Raw genomic sequence first — 20,216 nt, forward strand, 5'->3', positions numbered from 1 at the left:
AAGGGACTAACAGAGGTAGTTTGGCATTGCCTGCCTCTGCATTACGACCTTGGTATTCCTTGCCGGTCTCCCACCCAAGTGCTAACCAGGGCCAACCCTGCTTAGCTTCCAAGATATATCAAGATCAGGCTAGCCTGGGCTATCTAGGTCAGGGCATTCTTGCAGAATAACTGGGGAAATTGAGCCTCAAGTGAGAGCTGTCTGTGAGCTGGAGATGCTGCGGCATTTTTCTCACGAATCTGACCACACTTTGGTCTTGGCTTCTTCAGATAACAGCTTTAAGGGCATTTCAAGCCAAACCAATCAAAGCCCTGCTCTGGTTGGGGGGGAAAACCCTCCTCTCTTTGAGTCCCTACTGCCAGTGAGCGCCGAGAGAAACACAAAGAGCAATGCTGTAATATGAATTGCTCCATCTTTGATCAGACATTAACTGGGAGCCATGAAATTCCTCCCGAGCAAAAAAGGGATTCATGCTGTTAGTTGCTCCATGGTACGGCAGGGCCGGTGAATGGGACGCTTTCACAAGGAAAAAACAAAAACTGTTGCCTCAGCAACTGCGCGCTGGAAAAAACAAGCAGGGTGGAAATTTCCTCCCTGGCTCCACCAAGGAGCTGAAGCTGCGGCTGCTGTGAAGAGGACGGAAATCCCAGAAGACAGTCGCTTAACTGCTCTAGAAGGTTCCCTGGGCCTGACTTCCATTGAGGGTGTCACATTTTGGAAATGTCTGCGTGCCTGACGGATATAACAGAAGGGGAAGTTTCCCGGGCTGGATTAACTGGCAGGCTCAGCATACTGGAGAGTTGGTTCCCAGTCCGTGTGAGGGGTAATTCTACCCCACAGTGGTGGGAACCAATGTTCCCTCTAAGCTGTGGAGCCTTGTGAGCAAAAATTCTGCTTTCTGAGCTACTGGCTTTAAAGTGAGCGAGCGATTTGGCTACTGCATAAATTAGTTTGCCCTGGAGCCCTCCTTCCTGTGCTAAGACAAAAATGTGTGAGCCGGAGGCTAAAACAACTGTGAGCTGGCTCACACTAACTCAGCTTAGAGGGAACACTGGTGGGAACCCTTTAGAAGTTGTTCGTTGCAGAGAGCTTTGTGGCTGTTTCCTTGGTCGTTTTGGGCAGGGATATAGCAACCAAGTTTGTTTTATTTAGAGAGTTCGTATACTGCATTTGAAATGTAATGGTCCTCAGAGCTCTTCACAGCAATAAAAATCAGTGGAAGGGTAGCAAGAAGCGCTCTGATTCCCTGACCTGGATGGCCCAGGCTAGCCCCATCTTGTCAGATCTCGGAAGCTAAGCAGGGTGGGGCCTGGTTCGTATTTGGATGGGGTTTTTGTTAAGCCTTGTTTTAACTGTTTGCTGCCTTGGTGGCCCTGATTGGGTGGAAAGGCGGGATACAGATCTCACAGGTCAAAGTAAACTGTGTGTACAGAGTGAAGGGGACCCAATGCAGTGGCCCCGCCCCCTACCACAAAGAGGCTGCCCCCACCTCCTCCAACATGCGTCCACGCAAAGATGGGCTTGGTGTCTACGTGTGGACAAGCTCAAGGAGCACAGGATCCTTCCCCCAGAGCAAGTTTGGTCTAGTGGTTAGGAGCACAGACTCTAATCTGGGGGAACCAGGTTTGATTCCTCGCTTCCCCGCATGCAGCTGCTGGCGTGACCTTTGGTCAGTGCTGCTCCGCATGCAGCTACTGGCGTGACCTTTCAGAGCTGTTCTCGAAAGAGCTCTCTCAGCCCCACCTACCTCACAGGGTAGAGAGGGGAAGGGAAAGGAGATTGTAAACCACTCTGAGACTCCTTTGGGTAATGAAGGGTGGGATATAAATCCAATTTCTTCTTCTCTTCTTCTTACCTAAAAACTGTATGGTGTTGCCATGTCAGCTGCGACCTGACGATTTCCACCACTATTGCTCTGATAGTGATGGAAAAGTCTGAAATGCATCTGAGCATCTTGCTGGTCTGTGAGGTATTCAGTGGCTGATGCAGACAACCTGTCTCTCTTTGGGATACCAGGCATTCTTGGTGGTGCCACGCTGGGGAACCATTGTCTACAGATTATGGTGTTTGGCCTAATATTACCCATCTTAACTCTTTCAATCAAGTGTCCTGCCTCTGGGAGTTCAGAGAGTCTTTGGGGGGGTTTGAGAGAGGTCTTACACTGATCCTTGTCCTCCTTTTGTTAACTGCCTTTATTGTCATTTTGCTTCTTCAGGCTCCATTCTTCATGCCTCCATCTTCCTCCTCTGGTCCTCCATTTCCAAAACACTCCAGAGGGAACAAGAAGGCTGTACCCACTCTAGGAAGCTGTACGGATTTTGCCAAATAAGAACACCTGTGCCGAAGTTATTTGTCACACTTTGGGAAGCTTTCTGCCACCCCATGGAGGAAGCATGTAGATACGATATCTACAACCCAGATCAGGCTCTGTTCCTGGAAAGCTGAGCGCCTGGGTGCAGAGTGATGGATTCCAGGTATGACAGACGTTTGCTAGAGAAGTGTTGGGGAGAAAGTTGCATGTGCAGGGAAGGGGAAAGGTCGGGAGACTCCTAGGAGGAAACCAGCAGAAATGTGAATAAAACTCAGTGTGGGTTCTAAGCCACTGTGAGGGATGCCAACGATGCAGTGTGGGATGTAAGCCACTGTGAGGGATGCCAACGATGCATTGTACGGTAATTGTTTTAGTGATTGTTGAATTGTTTTAATGATGTTGGTTTTAATGATTTTTAAGATGAGATTTTATTATGTGTGTTTTAATTTGTTGGCTGGCTTGGTGGCCCCTTATGAGGGCAGGAAGGTGGGATATAAACTTTGCAAAATAAAATAAATGACTCAAAGTGAGATGGTGGACTTGGCACATAGGTTTTTTAAAAAATTCATTTATAGTCCACATTTATACCCTACTTGTAAGCGTCCTATTAAACTAGTAGCCTCTGAAGAGGCTACATTCAACATTTTCCTCTATTCTGGTTTGTTACATGTGGGGAGCTGCTATGTTATTCAAAATTATGCTTCCCTCCAGTAATCTGTAGTGGTACAATCTAGAATGCCCCCCCCCTTTCCTCCCGCGTTCTGTGTAACTATTAGAACAATTCTTATTTCTGTCCAGAGGTGAAGCCAGTGTGAACAGGGATTCTCTGAATCCGTGCCCTGCGTTGTTCGTGCCATTTTGGCAAAGACACATGTACTGAATCACAGTCGGGAGTTTAGGAGCACAGGGCTCCCCTTTATATGAATCTCTGTGCCCCTAATTACATTTCGCTCCTTCCTGATTGGTCATATTCTGTGGCAGTGAAGAATCCAACGATGCATTGTAATTGTTTTAGTGATTGTTGAATTGTTTTAATGATGTTGGTTTTAATGATTTTTAAGATGAGATTTTATTATGTGTGTTTTAATTTGTTGGCTGGCTTGGTGGCCCCTTATGAGGGCAGGAAGGTGGGATATAAACTTTGCAAAATAAAATAAATGACTCAAAGTGAGATGGTGGACTTGGCACATAGGTTTTTTAAAAATGTCATTTATAGTCCACATTTATACCCTACTTGTAAGCGTCCTATTAAACTAGTAGCCTCTGAAGAGGCTACATTCAACATTTTCCTCTATTCTGGTTTGTTACATGTGGGGAGCTGCTATGTTATTCAAAATTATGCTTCCCTCCAGTAATCTGTAGTGGTACAATCTAGAATCCCCCCCCTTTCCTCCCGCGTTCTGTGTAACTATTAGAACAATTCTTATTTCTGTCCAGAGGTGAAGCCAGTGTGAACAGGGATTCTCTGAATCCGTGCCCTGCGTTGTTCGTGCCATTTTGGCAAAGACACATGTACAGAATCACAGTTGGGAGTTTAGACAGGGCTCCCCTTTATATGAATCTCTGTGCCCCTAATTACATTTCGCTCCTTCCTGATTGGTCATATTCTGTGGCAGTGAAGAATGTTAACCAGCCAAAAGAGAGAAACAGCCCTTCTATCTCTGCCTCTGTGGCCCGAGAGGATCAGAATCAGAAGAGATACCCACATGCACACAACAGTGTATTTTACCTATGGATGTGATGTAAATTACTCCAAATGCGATGTTCAGTCCCTTTGCTTGGGGATAGCTAGATTTGAGTCCAGTAGTACTTTACAGACCAACAAAATAATCTTGTTGATCTCTAAGGTGCTGCTGGATTCGAATCTAGCTATTCTACTGCAGACCAACTTGGCTACCCTCTGAAACTTATCTTGCCCATGGATGGCACAGTGTGAACAGACCTGAAACCTTGCCATTGGTGTCAATCCCAGTCCCTTGGTGTGCTGGTGTATGGCTTCTAGGAGCGGGCAAGACCCAGGGCTGGTGACTGTGGTGCTTCTGTAAGCCAGTAAGAGTTGCTGGTTTCTTTTAGTCTTATGTTCTGTTGTTGTTTCCCTATGATTGGGAAAAGAATGCAGACCTTTGGGGTGGGAGACCTTAAATTCTAGCCCTGGTATTTTTAGTTTTTAATGGTTTTGTATGACAGCAGGGCAGACCCTGGAATTCTGCCGCCCATTGAGTACTGGGATAGGTGGCTTTGATGATCTGGTATAAGATCACTCCTGATATCTGGCCCCTGCAGCACTAAAGTTACTGAATCATAGACTCTCAGAGCTGGAAGGGGCCATACAGGCCATCCAACCCCCTGCTCAATAAAGGATCAGCCTAGAGCATCCCTGACAAGTGTTTGTCCAGCCGCTGCATAAAGACTGCCAGTGAAGGGGAGCTCACCACCTCCCTAGGCAGCTGATTCCCCTGTTGCACAACTCCTACTGTAAAAAAAGTTTTTCCTAATATCCAGCCGGCACCTTCCCGCCCTTAATTTAACCCCATTATTGCAAGGCCTCTCCTCTGCTGCCAACAGGAACAGCTCCCTGCCCTCCTCTTATTGACAGCCCTTTACATACTTCAAGAGAGCAATCCTGTCCCCCCCTCAACCTTCTCTACTGGCTTCGTCTTACCGCCAAGCTCTGTTCCCAGTTTTCCTATCTCAGCTGAGCAGAGCATTTCCCTTTCAGTCCTTTACAGTGCTGCTAACAATCCCTTTCCATAGGGATATATTTCTCGGTACTTGAAGAGCTCAGGTGCCTGCCCTCTTAGCCATGCGTGAAGAGGAAGGGTATAAATGTTTTCAGTAAATCATTGGTTGAGTTCTTGTGGCCTTGAAAAATAAGCAGTAGGATCGGCTTTCTGGGGGTGGGGTGGGGTTAGGGATCTCCTTGCTGCTTTTTGTTTTCCCGGTGACCCAGGGGGCTAAACTAAGGCAGGAGTGAGCCATGTTGACCAGGATTCCTTGTCTGTCCACAGTGCAGCTGTGTTCTCCACCCAGGGGAACCCCTTCTTGGAGGCGTCCCATTTCCAGAGCCATTACTACCCTTCACGGGCACAGCCGTTGAGCCGGAGAGAGCAGTCCATGGTGAGAATGGGGAGAGGAGACGTGGTGGGCAAAGGGGGATCGCTCTGGAGAGCCGTCTCCTTCCATATCTTCCTGTGCGCCAACTGCAGTCCTTGGACAGCCACCTGTGGGCTATCCCATCACTCAGGGTGGCCCTTCTGGCACTGACCCTGGCCTGGTCCTTTTCCTTTGGGGCTCCGGCTCTGTGGAATGGGAAGAGGTTGAGAGGGGGCCTCCTCCCCGGGGGAGGGGAGCTGCAAGGCCAGTTTGGTGTAGTGGCTAAGTATGCAGACTCTAATCTGGGAGAACCGGGTTTCATTCCCCACTCCTCCACATGTAGCTGCTGGTGTGACCTTAGATGAGTCACAAGTTCTCTCAGAGCTGTTCACTTAAGGGCAGTCCTCGGGAGAGCTCTCTCAACCCCACCTTCCTCACAGGGTGTCTGTTGTGGGGAGGGGAAGGGAAAGGAGATTGTAAGCCGCTGTGAAACACCAAGTGAAGGGCGGGGTATAAATCCAATCTCTTCTTCTTCTTCTTCTCTTCTTTTTCTCTTCTATTTGACAGGGCTTTTGGGGGAGTTTGAACTGGCAGGCATCTTTTAAGGCAAGAGGGTGGAAGCGATCTGGGGTTTGTTGTTTTATGTTTGGTTTTTAAACTGAACATGTTTTATAACTATTATTGCAAGCTGTCTTGAACTGCAAGGAGAGGCAGGGTATAAATGTTTTTAATAAATAAATGTAGCAGAAACACTGGGAGCCAATCTGGTCTTGTGGATCTCCTGGTTCTATGAGGCTGGGTGAAGCCGGCTGCCTTGCCTGGAAGGAGTGTGAATGCTGAGTAGCTAGTGATTTGCTGTACGTGTGTGAACTCTGCTTCCCGGATTCTGTTCTTTTCCGGGGCCCATTATCCAGCTTGCCCTGGGAGCTGGGCTGAGCTAGGCAAGGAGGAGAAGGTGGCGTTCACGGAGCAGCAGGGTTAGGCAGTTGTATCCTGGCTGCCTTTGCAGGGTGCTGGAGACTCTGCAGCAGCCCTTTGGTTAGGGAGGGTACTCACTTTTCCCCTCCTTCCCCCTAGGCTCTGAGCCCATCCCGTTTGCAACAGAGAAATTGCTCCGCCTCCCCCAAGGAGGCTGAACCTCCGAGCCTCCCACTTCTGAGTTTCCTGCCTGACTCCAGCTGCCAGGGGGCGAAACCTCCTGACTCAGACTCCACAAGCCCCTACAACGAGTCGTGGCCATCAACCGAGCGCAGCTCATCCTCCCTGACCCCGGAGGGACCAAAGGCTCTTCTCCCGGAGCAAACATCGGGGACCAAGGCACTGGCCTCTCCAGAGCTCCGGGGCTCCAAAACTTCTTTTTCAGATAGTGAATCAGTTATTGCCAGGTGAGCTCTTTAGAGCAGAGGTTCCCTTTGAGTGATGGGGAGGGAGGCAAGCGACAGGATCCCTGGGTCCTGAGAGTTTGGAGGCGGCAGTCCAACTCATTCAGTGACCTTGATTACTGTGCCACGTAGTAGATTACTGGTACTCTGTTTGCACTGGTTGCTTTGCATCGGAGTATTTGGCAGCGAAGCGGCTCAGAATGAGGCCAGTGTATGGGGCGGGAGCATTGTCCGTGCACATGATGTGACTTCTCCTTTCCTCTGGCAGGTATATCGAGCGGTTCCGTTATGGGCAGCCCACTAACCGTAGAGAGCGCTGGACACCCGGCAGCAAGTCGCCCCCCTTTTGGTGGCTTGGCCATTCCTCTCCCTCTGAAGGTGACAACTCCAAGACAGAGACATCCACATCTTCGAGCGCCAGCAGAAAGGACGTAGACACAGCAAATGCCTTCACTGGCCCAGGTCAAGTCAGGCAGTGTTTAGGAAGCCTCTTGGTTGCTTGTGTGGCAGTAGAGCTGCTGTAGAAATGCTGTAATCCCAGGGATGGCTCCTGTATGAAGGAAGAGTTGTATAGGGGTTTGCACACTTGTAGCAGAATAGCATTAGTAGCAGAATAGAGCTTTGTCTTTGTCTTTCACCTTCCTGCCGATTCAGGCAGTGAAGTTTCTTAGCACTGGTGGATAATGTACAGAATCCCATCCATGAACGCCTCTCACCATGCTCTTTCAGTTCCCCCACCCTTAGATTCTTGTCGATGCAATCCCAAACCTTCATTAGTTTACCTATATTGAACGCATGCTCCTTTGTGTAGCCCTCTGATCTACTAATGACTGCCATGCATAAGTAAAGGTAAAGGTTTCCCTTGCTCGAAAGCCAGTCGAATCCGACTCTAGGGTTGCGGTGCTCATTTCCGTTTCCAAGCCAAAGAGTCAGCGCTGTCCAAAGACATTTCCATGGTCATGTGGCTGGAATGACTAGACACCGAAGTGCATGGAACGCTGTTACCTTCCCACCAAAGTGGTACCTATTTATCTACTTGCAATTTCTTGCTTTCGGACTGCTAGAATAACAGCATTCTAAAAACAGTAGAGCCCATACAAGACTAGACTTTTTCCTGGAATGGATATTCTGATGTGCACAGTATAACAGATACCCTGTGAGGTAGGTGGGGCTGAGATAACAGTTCTGAGAGAACTGTGGCCTGCCCATGGTCACCCAGCTGGCTGCATATGGAGGAGTGAGGAATCAAACCCAGTTCTCCCAGATTAGAGTCCATGCTCCTAACCACTACACCAAAGTGGCTCTCAGGATCCTCCTACAAATAAATGTTCTGAGTTGATAGGATAGGTCTGTCAGCGGCTAGTAGCCCATGGTGACTAAATGGAATCTCCACATTCAGAGGTAGCCAATCTCTGAATGCCAATACCAGGAGGCAGTATCAAGGGGCAGCCTTGGGCTCTGTGTCCTGTTTGTTGGCCCTCCAAGGGAACTGTGTGGCCACTGTGTGAGACGGGATGCTGGAGTAGATTGACTACTGGTCTGATCCAGCAGGGCTGCTATTACATGACAAACATTACATTAACCTCATACCTCCCCCAGGTTTTCTAGCATATCTATTCATTGGATTCAAAATACAGTACTTTGACCTACCAGTTTACTAATGGAGTGGTGCATTTGACTTCAGCGGAGTTGTTCAAAATGTTCAGTCTGAGATAAGAGTGCTAAGCCACAAATCGATATTAGATCAGAAATACCTTCAAAATATTCCAAAGAATGTGAATGATCCAAGTGATCATCGCACTTCAAAAACAGGAGCTATCTGAAGTGGATCTAGAGCAACTGAGACCTATTGCTGAGGCAAATCAATGCATGAAGCTGCCTTATACTGAATCAGACCCTTGGTCCATCAAAGTCAGTACTGTCTACTCAGGGTAGTAGCGGTTCTCCAGGGTCTCAGGCTGAGGTCCTTCATACCACCTCTTATACTATCCTTTTAACTGGAGATACCATACCAGGGATCAAACCTGGGACCTTCTCCATACCAAGCAGAGGATCTGCCTCTGAGCCATGGCCCTTCCCCAATAATACACTTTATTAAAATCCCGTAACCCAGACAACTTCTTACTAGCCTGGGGAAAAGGTAGATCCTTCTTTGAGTATGTCTGTTTAAATGCCACTGTCCATTCTGTTAACGTGACAAGCCGCAGAGCACGGAAACAGTACAAATAGATGTTGTTCCCATCATGGGTGTCGATTGACTTCCCAGCCAGGAAAACTAGAACTTAATGTCATGTAGTCTACAGAGGGCTTTGCTGTATGTTATAGTGTTTTTGGAATCACCGAAAAAAGTGTAGAATGGGATAGCCCATAGGTGTCAGACTCATTTGTTATGAGGGCCAGATCTGACATAAATGTCACTTTGTCAGGCCGGGCCATGTGTGCCATAAAACATGATGCCAGGTACCAGAGACATAAACTGTATAAAGGACAGCAGCTGGTAAGCTCTGAGTTGTTGTATCCTCACTGCAAGGCCCCCTGGGCTGGGAGGGGGGTGCAGAGGAAAACCCACATGGGTGGACTGGAGAGCCAGTGGTGCAGCACTGGGCAGAGGCTCCCACGCTGCTTGACTGCTGCAGACAAGGTTGATCCGTAGTCTACAGAGGGCTTTGCTGTATGCTATAGTGTTTCTGGAATCACCGAAAAAAGTGTAGGATGGGATAGCCCATAGGTGTCAGACTCATGTGTTATGAGGGCCAGATCTGACATAAATGATCCACTGTGCTGAAGCCACAATCAAAGTGGCTCCACCCACTCCCCCAAGTTGTCTTCTGTTCCCTCCTTTGCACTAGTTGCTCGTGGGCCACATAAGAACCCTGTATGGGCCAGTTCTGGCCCCCAGGCCTTATGTTCGACACCCCTGGGATATCAGGTACAGAATTTAGCTTCCTGGGAATCTTGGCTGCCATTTAAACAAAAAACAACAACACACACACAAGTTTCTGGACTTCTGCTTGCTAAAATATACTTGGGAAATTAGAACAGTATCTACTGATGTCTTGGAAGTCAGAGGAGTTGGCTGAATAAGATTTCCTGTTACTAGGGACAGGGTTTCAGTGCCCTGGCCTCTCTTGGCTAAGAAAATCAGAACAAGATACTTAAAATAAGAGACATCCGCTTTGTTTTGTTTTTTAATGAAGGCTGCTTTTATTTGTAGCAATGGCTGCTGAGGCATGTTTGGGTGGTAATCTTATCAGTGGTTAGGAAGATAACTGCTACTAGTTTGCTTGTTTGTTCTGGTACTACAATGAGGGTGTATGTGATTCTGCTGAAACCAGTATAGATTACATCTCTCCGTAAAGTTACAAGCAAACAAATCACCCAAGAAAACAAGCCAAACTTCAGAAAAAGCAAAACACAAAGCCTTCTAACCACCAAGGGTATGGAGGAGGCCAAAGGTGTCAGCTCCTTGCACCAATCCTGATCACGCAGCACCAGAAGCTAGGGCTAAGAAGAGCACAGTAAGAATGCCAGCAGAGTTACTGGCTGCAGAAGTCAAGACTTAATTGGTGAACCTGCTGCAGTTGTGCTCCCCAGGCTTTTCAAACCTGTGCGGTCTTGAACCAGGTGCAAAGGCAAGTTTCCTGCATGTCTGAAACAGTTTATTATGAGAGGATTTTCCCTCCCCAGGAAGCCAAACAGGCACAGCAGGGGAAGCCAGCTGACCACTGGGACTGGGAACAGTCCCCAGTTGACTGCCTCTGTGGAGAGTTTTAGCAATAACCGGTCATCCACACACATGCCATCGTGGCAGAAAGGGATGCACTTGGCTGTGCTTCTAGGCTGGAGAGGGGAGAGAAGACTGCCTGCTCACATGTGCCAACCTTTTTTTTTTTTAAGTGTTCTGTTTCTTGCTTTGCAGCTCAGTGGGCTTGTGCTTAGGACTATTTTTCTTAAAGCGTGAGAAGAGGGTTCTAAGAAGCCCCTTTGTTAACTGCAGAGCAATCCTATCCAGAGTTACTCCGGTGTAAACTCACGGGCTTAGATCGGAATAATTCTGCATCGGTTCACACTGTTAGGGTTGTATGTGGCCCTGGCACCCACCCCCCAGCCACAGGGTTGTGGGGACCTGCTGGGAACTCTTTGACTACGTGTTTGGACTTCCTACAGGCTGATCTGTGCTTGGGATGGAGCCTTACAGGCCCATGGGTGCTGTGGGAGCGAGGGAGGGAGCAAAGAACTCCCCAGACTGCAGGAGCAGACTGCAGGAGCACCCATACAATGGGAGCACCCTAAAGATGTCATCTTTAATGCAGGTAATTTCCTTGCAGACTCAGGCCGGCATGGAGGAAGGCCGTCTTCTTTCAGTCCCGTGCTGGACCATTCTCCTTCAGTGAGTACAGTAGTGCGGTTTGGGAGTTTGAGGGGAATCAGTTCCATCTGGGTGGGGAGACTGCAGTCTGACCTGTCGGGTTTCTGTCCATCGCATTCCAGGTTCTGGACTCTTTTATCCCACAGGGTTGAGGAATGTTGGAGTCGAGCCCAGGCAGGCTGGGTCCAAACCTCTGCTCAACCGTAAAGCTCACTGGGTAACCTTGAGACCGTTCTGATGTCTGAGTCTATCCTACCTCGCAGGGTTGTTGTGAGGATACAATGCCATAAGCCCATGTATGCTGGCTTATGTGTCTTTTGAGAAAGAACATGATAGATACTACAGAAGTGGGGAAATCCCTTATTCAAGCGCTCCGACCTGGTGGGTTCACTCAGCCATGGGTGGCGAAAGTGTGGGACTCGCTGTGACCTTTACCACTTGGCAGGACACGGTATCTATCCCCAGTAAGAGCCTTGCTGTGCTGTGACTTCCGATTTTGCAGACACGAAGAGCCTGGTTTGCTCTTGGGTCAGATGCCAGCGATCCTGGCTTGAGTGGCCAGCAGGCAGTTCTTGATTTCTCCAGCCACAGGAGTTCTCTGCAAACTCCATAAAAAGAAAAATTGGAGTAGATCCACTCAGCTTTTTCATTCGCTGTTGCCCAATTCTCCTCTTTATCACAGCCCCCATCCCGTGTGGCTTTTGTCTACGCAAGCCTAGCATAGTCTTTTTGGATGGTCAAGGAGAAACCGCTCCTTGGTTTTTCACCAGCCCATTAATTACAGCATGTAATTCCTCCAAGGACTCTAGGCGCCTTACGAAGGCAACACCGGATTGCAAAGGCAAAAGGAAAACATCAAGTCCCGCAGCCTCCAAGGGTAGTTCACCTCCAACGTTATCCCGTTTATGGAATCCTCGCATTCTTCTCCCTACAGGGCAGGGAGGTGGGAGAATCTCCTCCTTGATTCCTTTATATATGTCCTTTTGCAGGGAGAATCCCAAGACTCTTCCACACTGGATCCTGACACTGTTAGCCTGCAAGAGAGAGCAGCCCGGCTCCTGCACAGAAGGTAACCTGCTGCCCTGGCCTGGCCCATCCCCTAGCATGCCCCAGTTCCTATCAGGCTTTCCAGCCCTGTGCCCCGGCCCAGCCTTCTCAGCCCATCTCCTTCCCTTGTTGCCACTTTGCTAACGCACTGCCTTTCCCAATGTATCTTCCCGCATGCAGCATGTCCCCTTTGAGCAGCTACAGACACGTAAGCTACGATGGACTCGGCTCCACTCCCACATCTACCCTCACAAATGCTGATGCAGATCCAATTGGGCAGGCCCCGAAGCCTCTGGTGGGGCACCAATGTAAAGGTAACATCTAGGATCCAGGGCTTGTCTTCTCTAGGGCATGCCTATACTGTCTTGAGGAAGTAACAGTGGTAGAAACTGAAATGTAACATAAAAGAGTGTACCGTTCTGAAAATGTCAGCTTTCTCTTCTTTAGCAAGACTTAAATCCCTTAAGGCTGCAAAGCAAGACTGAGAATGTGTCTCAGCAGTGCCTGGTAAAATCTCCAAAAACCAAGGGAGAGCAGAGCTGGCTTTCCAGGATGTGTGGCAGTGGCAGGAGCCGGATGGATTGGACAAATATGTGCACACTTTCATTGTTTAATTTATACAAGTCACGGGGTTCAGCTGGGGGGAGGGTTAGAATATGGACTATCTTAATGCAAAATTGATTTATTTTTTGAAAGTTTACAGGCCAGGCCCATAGCTAGACTATTTTTTTTTTGGGGGGGGCACGGGGGGGCATGAGGTCACCTCTGACATCACACAAATCAAATTAAATTAGAATTCAAAAATAAGAAAGCTCTCCCTCCGACGGGGGCCCCCCCCCCCCCCAAGCTACCTACAAGCCAGCTCGCTCATCTCTAAAGGAGGGACTGGGAGGGGAAAGGGAGGACTGGGATGTTGCAGATTTGGGAAGGGATGCCTGCCCCCCGCCGCCCATGCCTAGCTATGGCCCTGATACCGGTCTGTGATGGCTTGCCTTGTGCTGCTGCCTGTATCTGCTGTTCAAGGGATTTCACTTTTCAGAACAATGTATTTTAGGGTTTGATTCCAAAGTTCTGTAGAGTTTCCCCAACTTTTTTTTGTTGTTGAATTGAAAAGCAGCCTCTTGAGGTTGCAGTCAGAAGGTGTGCAGAGGGAAATGGAGCTTGAAGGATGTAGTTATAATAGTACAGGGGTCCTCCACGTGGTGCCAGCCAACATCTTTCCTGGTGCCCGCCAAGTGTTTTCTGAAAGTGGGAGAGGCCAGGTGGGGCTTTCTGCCCAGCAGGACTTCTGATTGGCCAGTGGAGAGATTAGGTTGGCTGTGCAGATTTTTAAAAACATTGCTTTGGCATCATCTGCTATTGTTGCGCAAGGATCTTCACTCTGTGACTGAAGGTATAAGCGGTGGCCGCCATTTTATTGCTGGCTTCACCTCCTGTGGCAGCCATTTTGTGGATGCACCCACCGTGCTGTGTCAGAGTTCCAAAGGTGCCCATGGGCTCAAAATGGTTGGGGACCCCTGTAGTAGTGTATAAGGGAATACTACTATAGCAGTAGCAGACTATGTTGTAGTTATATAGTATGGAGTATAGTATATAGTGTCTTTTTGGTTCTGGGTTCACCAGGCCATCTGTGATCTTTGCTTGGAACTAATTTCCCTTAATTTTTTTTTTGTCCATGCACACTAACATCCTTTTCTCCCCAGCCAACCTAGGTGCTCTCTCTTACCCCACGGTCCAAATATCGCCATCCCGTTCTTCTTTGAGACCAGAGGATGACATCCTGTTCCAGTGGCGCCTGCGTCGGAAGATGGAGGAGGCCAGCAAAGTTGCTGCTGTGCTGCCCTCTGTAGGCTGGAGGAGTCAATGCACTGAGCCTGCCTATCCTCCTAGCATGGTAGGACTTTGAGTTGAATGAGCAACCCAGATCTCAGTGCTGGGATTCAGGAGCTGGGGGAAACAGTGTTGTGGCCTTCTGTCTTTGTTGTCGCACTGAGCAGCAGCAGGTCAGATGCTGGTGTGTGATGGTAGCCCCAAGCACAAAGCAGCTGCTTTTGTGGCAGTCTCTTTGTACCACAAATGCCCCTCCCACAGACTTTCGGCATGCACCACAGAGTGCAGTCTCTGAAGCACATCCCTGCAGCCATGGGTAACTTCTCAGGTTGCCCAGTGCTGCTGCAGGGCAAGGGGCTTTCAAGGGGGAATGAATGAGCAACCCAGTCAGTGCTGGGATTCAGGAGCTGGGGAAACCAGTGTTGTGGCCTTCTGTCTTTGTTGCCGCACCGAGCAGCAGCAGGTCAGATGCTGATGTGTGATGGTAGCCCCAAGCACAAAGCAGCTGCTTTTGTGGCAGTCTCTTTGTACCACAAGTGCCCCTCCCACAGACTTTCGGCATGCACCACAGAGTGCAGTCTCTGAAGCACATCCCTGCAGCCATGGGTAACTTCTCAGTTTGCTGCAGGGCAAGGGGCTTTCAAGGGGGAGCGGATCCTTGCTTTTGGGGTGGGGAAACATAAGCAACTGGCAGGGTGTGGGGCAGAAGAGGTCCAAGGCCTTACTAACTAAAGGAGTGAAGAGAAGTGGGGTGGGGAAGGGGAAAGCAGCTGCTGATTTACATCTGCTGTAAACGTCTGTTCGATTTTAAAAGCAGCCTGAATACTTAGCCAAGGATCACTCTGGTTTGTAACTCTCCATCTATTAACTGCATATTGCATGTGCACAACTGTGCATCAAGGTAACCATTCTGATGATGATGTACAAATGTATATGAAAAAGAGTGGCAGTGATATTTCCTCCCTTAGCAATATCAGAGAATCAGCCGCTGATCTGATAATCTGCCTTGCGTATCCATCGGCTGCACACTCGAGTTTTCTTTCTTTAAATTCTTTAGTACATTATAAGCTACCAGAAGTTCATTTGTCACATATTGTTTTACAATCCATGTTTAAAATGCTGCAAAACTGCTCAAGGAACAGGTGATTTTGTCACATGACAGACATGTACCTGGCCCCACTGCTGGACCTCCTGGTGGCACCTGGTATTTTTGGCCACTGTGTGACAGAGTGTTGGACTAGATGGGCCATTGGCCCGATCCAGCATTGGCTTCTCTTATGTTCTTATGTTATTACACCAGCCAATTCTCTTGTAAAAACTAGCAGCCCTGATTTCCCTAAAGCTCAGTCTTGGAGAGGGGAATGCACTTCCAGTGTTCAGCAGCAACTGTTTGTGTACAATCGGCCTGTACACTGTACTCTATCATGGACTGCTTCTGCCTCTGCTGGTGGACCTCCTGATGGCACCTGGGTTTGAGCTGCTGTGTGATAGAGTGTTGGACTGGATGGGCCATTGGCCTGATCCAACATGGCTTCTCTTATGTTCTGTGTTCTCACTTGCTGCCCTTTTGCCGTGTTCCAAAGCATGATTTGTGGGTCTCTGACATAAAAGGCTCCATGCTTAATACGATCGGTTGCAAATTCTTCTTTGCCTTAGTCCTGACGGTGTAGTGGAGGGTAGGAGGCAAAGAGGGGCTGTTCCATGTGGTCGGATCGATAGGCAGGGACAGGCCTGCATGGTAGACATTCCTACTGCATGCCAGGAGGTCAGATCAGGTGCCATTTGGCCTCCCTCACGTCTTGTTATTGTTCCCTGCAGATGGGCGGAGCAGCTCTGATGTCACCGGAGCCCACCAGCTGGAGGAGTAAAGACAGAACCACGTTGCCAACATCTGAGGCCCAGCCAAGACCGACTCTGGACGAGCATCCCTGCTGCTGCAGAGACCGTTTGAGAAGTGGACCATCCCCCCAGCCGCCCACTGAAGGAGCCTCATTCAGCAATCGAAATGTGATGCTTGGACGTTCTGAGCCAAACCAAGAACAAGGTGTGAAGGAACTGATCCCGAGAGAGGATCCTGTCCCTGTGTGCAGGGATTTTCTTCCCCTGCCAAAGCCTGCGGGGGCCACGAAACCTTTGGACCCGAGCCCACCAGACCATTCCCAAAGGACAGCCTGGCCTGTACAGAAGGTGTGCTCTGAACCCAGAGGAAAGCAGAGGCCATCCAGGTCTGAGCAGGGCAGGCCAAAAGCACCCAGAGACTCTGCAAAGCCGTCCGTCAGTCCCAGGAAACATGTTCAGCGTGTCTTGGGAGAGGTATAGACACACAGGGTCTGGAGATCTGCATGGCTTCCGTTGCACCCTCAGGCAGAATCTAGAGCGCTTTAAATCTAGCCACATTCTAGGCCTCACGGTTAAATATAACTTTGAATTGCTAAGGGCTCAGAAATGGGGGCTAGGCTGGGACTCCCACTAATCTCAGAAAAGGCCACTTTACTCAGCAGAAGTCCTGCCTCAGTGCTCCAGATGCCCTTTCCACCCTAAACACATAGTTTCCCTCCAGCTTTTTATGTTCCAAACCTCCATCCGCAGTCCCGGTTGATAAAACCAAGCAGGGTCTCTTTGACTCCAAACAGGGCAATAGGGAGGCGGAAGAGGCCCAGTCACTGCCTCGTGTCAACGTTTCCTGACTTCCCATTTCTTTGGAGAGCTCAGGGGTTCTGTGGCAGGGGATTCCTCAGCGGGCACGTTGGCATGGAAAGGGTTTCTTGGAGGTGGCACACTAGAACGAACCCTCCCACAGTAGAATAAGAGTATGCCAATTCAGAATGTTTTTGTAAATACGTTCACATGCAGGGCCCAGTTCTGGCCCTTCCATTGGGCTGTGGGATCCTGAGAGATTCCACCTGCAGAAGGAGGGAAGGTTCTGTGGTAGTCAAGAAGCCTCCCTGTAGCAGGGCGGCAGCAGCACGGGCTGTCTTGGGGCTCCAGGAGGGGTGGCTCCAGGCTGCCACGCTTCTGATATTGCTTGCTGTGCGATACTGTAGGGGGGAAATCTATTTTCTAGGTGGTGGCCGAAAGGCTGTTCTCCTCACCCGAATCTCCAGCTCCCCAGAGGGGTAAATTGAAGAAGAGCTCCAAGAAACAGGGCCCGAAAGAGTCTCCGCCACACGCTGTCTCCACTCCGTCCTATCCTGAGCTCCTGAACATGGCTGCTCAGCTCCTGGAGCAGGCTGAAGGTGGGCTGGTTGGGGACCGTCACTGGTTGCTGCCTGAATTTCTTGGAAGTCCTTAAACGTGGTGGAATTTACTCCCTGTCTCTTGCACTCTTCCTTACCATCAGGCAGCAGGCCTGAGATTGCGTGCGGGAAACTGGATGGAAAAAATCCAGATCCCTGGGGCTGCGGGTTGCCCGGGGATGCTTGGGGTGGAGCTGCCACTCGACACACATGGGCTGGCCTCTGTTTAAGTGCACTTGCTGAAAAGGAAATTGCGATAGGCAGCCAGAGAGAAGATGAAGTATGGGCGTCTAAAGGAGGGGCCCGTCGCCTGCAGACTTACACAGGTCCCAAAAGTTCGCGCAGGCTCCTCTGAGTCACGTTGCTGAGTGTGCCCGCTCCAAATCCCTCTGCAGTGCAGAACGAGTCCCAAGCGTGGCATCAGCACAACTTGGCAACTGCCTAAAGCCACATTGGTGGGGTGGTCGTGGGCTGTACAGTTCTTGCTGTGACGCGCGCTCCCCATGCCACCCCATGCTGTTCCTCTGGCTTCAGCCCAAATGGGAACACCACTAGACGTGCAGGGCAGACGCATCCTCGAGAGAGGAAGGAAATCATTCAGCCTTTGGGGGGGGGGGGAGTGGGGGCCAGGGAGAAGGCTGAGGTGAAAGGGGGAAGGAAGCATGAGGGTGGATTGAGCCCAGATGAGCACATGGGAGGCGATACTGCACGACCCCCAAAGGGAAGACTCAGAGGTCTATCAGGGAGCCCTCCAGGTCTGGGGCTGTGTGGAAAGGAGGCGGTGCTTGATTGGAGCGGCTTCTGTCTTTGCAGACTCGGATGGCACAGAATTCGAGGAGGATCCGCTGCTGCAGGTGCTGAGGAGCCAGAGGGGCCTGTTGTGCAGCCAGCTGAGGTCAGTGCTGGGGCGGGTAGACCATTGGTCTTAGATCAAGGAGTCCTGAGTTCGAGGCCCTCTTTGGCCTCAAGGCTTCCTGTGTGATCTTGGGCCAGTCCGTGTCTATCTCTCTCGAGCTAACCTCCCCCACCAGTGTAACTGGGAGAATTAAAAAAGGGGGAAGGGAGAGATAAATACCACCCTGAGCTGCTTGGAGGAAGAGGGGGATTAAATTAATGATCCGCACCTCCGGCCTTTACAAAGATAATGGGATTCTTACTTGCACGAGTGCTAATTGAAAGCTTTTACCTGCTTCTTGGGAGAGTTGCCTTGCACAGAGTGAGCTGGGATTGCTCATCTCTGCCAGCTTCACGTGGACAGGAAAGGTTGTGTGTATTCAGTTGCTGGAATCCAGTTAGTCTCACTTCAGCTCAGAATGTGGCACTGGATAAATAACTCAACTTCTTGGTGGCTCATTCTCACTTTTTAAAAAAAACTAAGTTTCTAGTCCATGTGACAGTGAAGATGTGCATGTGTGAAGTGCGTGGTAATCTCACAAGTCTGGCTGAATGACTTCCTGTTTTGTAGGCAAGGGTATGTCTTGAAATCCTGCGTAGTGTTTTGGCCCTCCTCCATCTAGGAGGAGCTGAACAAGTGAAGTAAAGTGTGCAAGATATTTAAGCTTTTCCTAATTGATTCTAGTTGTAGAATTCAGGTTGCTTGGTGCACGACCAGGATTTTTTCCCCCTTTAGGGTGCACAACCCTGCATATGGAATTTGGCACTCTAATGCAGGGGTGTCAAACATGCAGCCCGTGCGCTGCATCAGGCCCCCGGAGGGCTTCTATCAAGCCCGCCATGGAACTGGCTGTCTTCTGCTTCTTCTTCCAGCTCTGCTGCTGCTACGTCATCGTAGGTTTGCAGCTTACAGATACACACCTGAACAGCATACTCCAAATTTCAACAGCACAGACATGCTGATGCAATAATTCAGAGCAAGAGGTGTCAGTTCTCAGACACTTAAATAAACAAAATATTGCAAGAGTGCTAATGTTTTAAGCATGTTTTTATTTGAAGTAAAAAACCCTTTGTGTTTGTGTCCTTTATAAAGTTTGTATCTCCGCTACCTGGCATTACATTTAAGACACACATGGCCCGGCCCAATAAGGTCTCATTTATGTTAGATCCGGCCCTCATAACAAATGAGTTTGACACCCCTGCACTAATGGGTGCCATTGCTGTGTCAGTCAGTAGTGACCTGCTACTCTAAAGCAGGGACAACTTCTGTGACCCTGCAGGGACAGTTTATCCTCTCTTGCGCTGTTCTGCGCATTAGCTCTGGCCCCATGCTCTGTGTTGCTCTGTTGCCTTCTGGCCATCAAAGGTGGTATGCATTTGTGCTCCCATTTTCCTTGCAGGGCTGTGGATGCTCGGATGGCTCAGCTAGAAGGTCACCATGCCAATCAGGACCTCTCCCATCCGTGACTGACTCCTGTATGGTCTTCTCTGCCTCTCCAATATGTTTTGAGCATCCCTTTCTCCGGAGAGGGTGCACAAGGCCTGGGGCAAAGGGCTAAGTACCATGACTGCTTGCACTTTTTGGGTTCACTTAATGCACTCTGCACCTAGCAACTTTGGTGTGCATTCACAGAAGCCACAGCGAACGGAGAGAGAAACCAGGTTCTGCTATGTAGTGATGTCCGTAGCACATAAATAGTGCCCTGTTTCCATGGTTTCTCTGTGTATTTTTTTTGTGTGTGACAGAACTAAAATAAAAGTGTATTTTTGGATCGAAGTGAATTGTGATGGTTTGCAAGAAGACAGCTGATCCCGCACTTAACTGTCCAGGGGAGTGATGGTGTACTGGGTCCAAGTCCCTAGGGCTGCAGTTTGCAGTTTCTTCTTCAGAGAAGAATGTAAGAGCCCCGCCGGAGCAGAGCAGTGGTCCGTCCGGTCCAGCATCCTGTTTCACAGCCAGCTGCCTACTAGAGCAGAGGTCCTCCACCTATTTGAGATTGTGGGCGCGCCCTTTGGGATTTAGAAGCAGGCTGACAGGTACCACTACCACTACG

At 49.5% G+C, this 20,216-nt stretch overlaps 1 protein-coding gene across 1 annotated transcript; it reads left to right on the forward strand.

The window, feature by feature from the left end:
* Positions 1-2,221: 2,221 nt before the first annotated feature.
* On the forward strand, positions 2,222-19,858 carry PROSER3 (proline and serine rich 3). The gene is made up of 12 exons (XM_015408571.1): positions 2,222-2,474; positions 5,320-5,428; positions 6,482-6,789; positions 7,055-7,248; positions 11,115-11,176; positions 12,145-12,224; positions 12,383-12,516; positions 13,972-14,096; positions 15,851-16,345; positions 17,097-17,268; positions 18,082-18,163; positions 19,563-19,858. Exons 1-12 carry the CDS (start codon positions 2,464-2,466, stop codon positions 19,627-19,629), a joined length of 1,839 nt encoding a protein of 612 aa, XP_015264057.1. The 5' UTR covers positions 2,222-2,463; the 3' UTR covers positions 19,630-19,858.
* Positions 19,859-20,216: the final 358 nt, after the last annotated feature.

Source organism: Gekko japonicus, unplaced genomic scaffold, assembly GCF_001447785.1.
Source record: "Gekko japonicus isolate JY-2015 unplaced genomic scaffold, Gekko_japonicus_V1.1 scaffold1388, whole genome shotgun sequence".
Classification (NCBI taxonomy): Eukaryota; Metazoa; Chordata; class Lepidosauria; order Squamata; family Gekkonidae; genus Gekko; species Gekko japonicus.

What these genes read in the sequence shown, in the direction of transcription:
- PROSER3 (XM_015408571.1), top strand. An exon ending in GCCCGGCTCCTGCACAGAAG is followed by an intron (nt 12,225 to 12,382) that starts GTAACCTGCTGC and finishes TCCCGCATGCAG; the next exon opens with CATGTCCCCTTTGAGCAGCT. An exon ending in GGTGGGGCACCAATGTAAAG is followed by an intron (nt 12,517 to 13,971) that starts GTAACATCTAGG and finishes CTTTGAGACCAG; the next exon opens with AGGATGACATCCTGTTCCAG.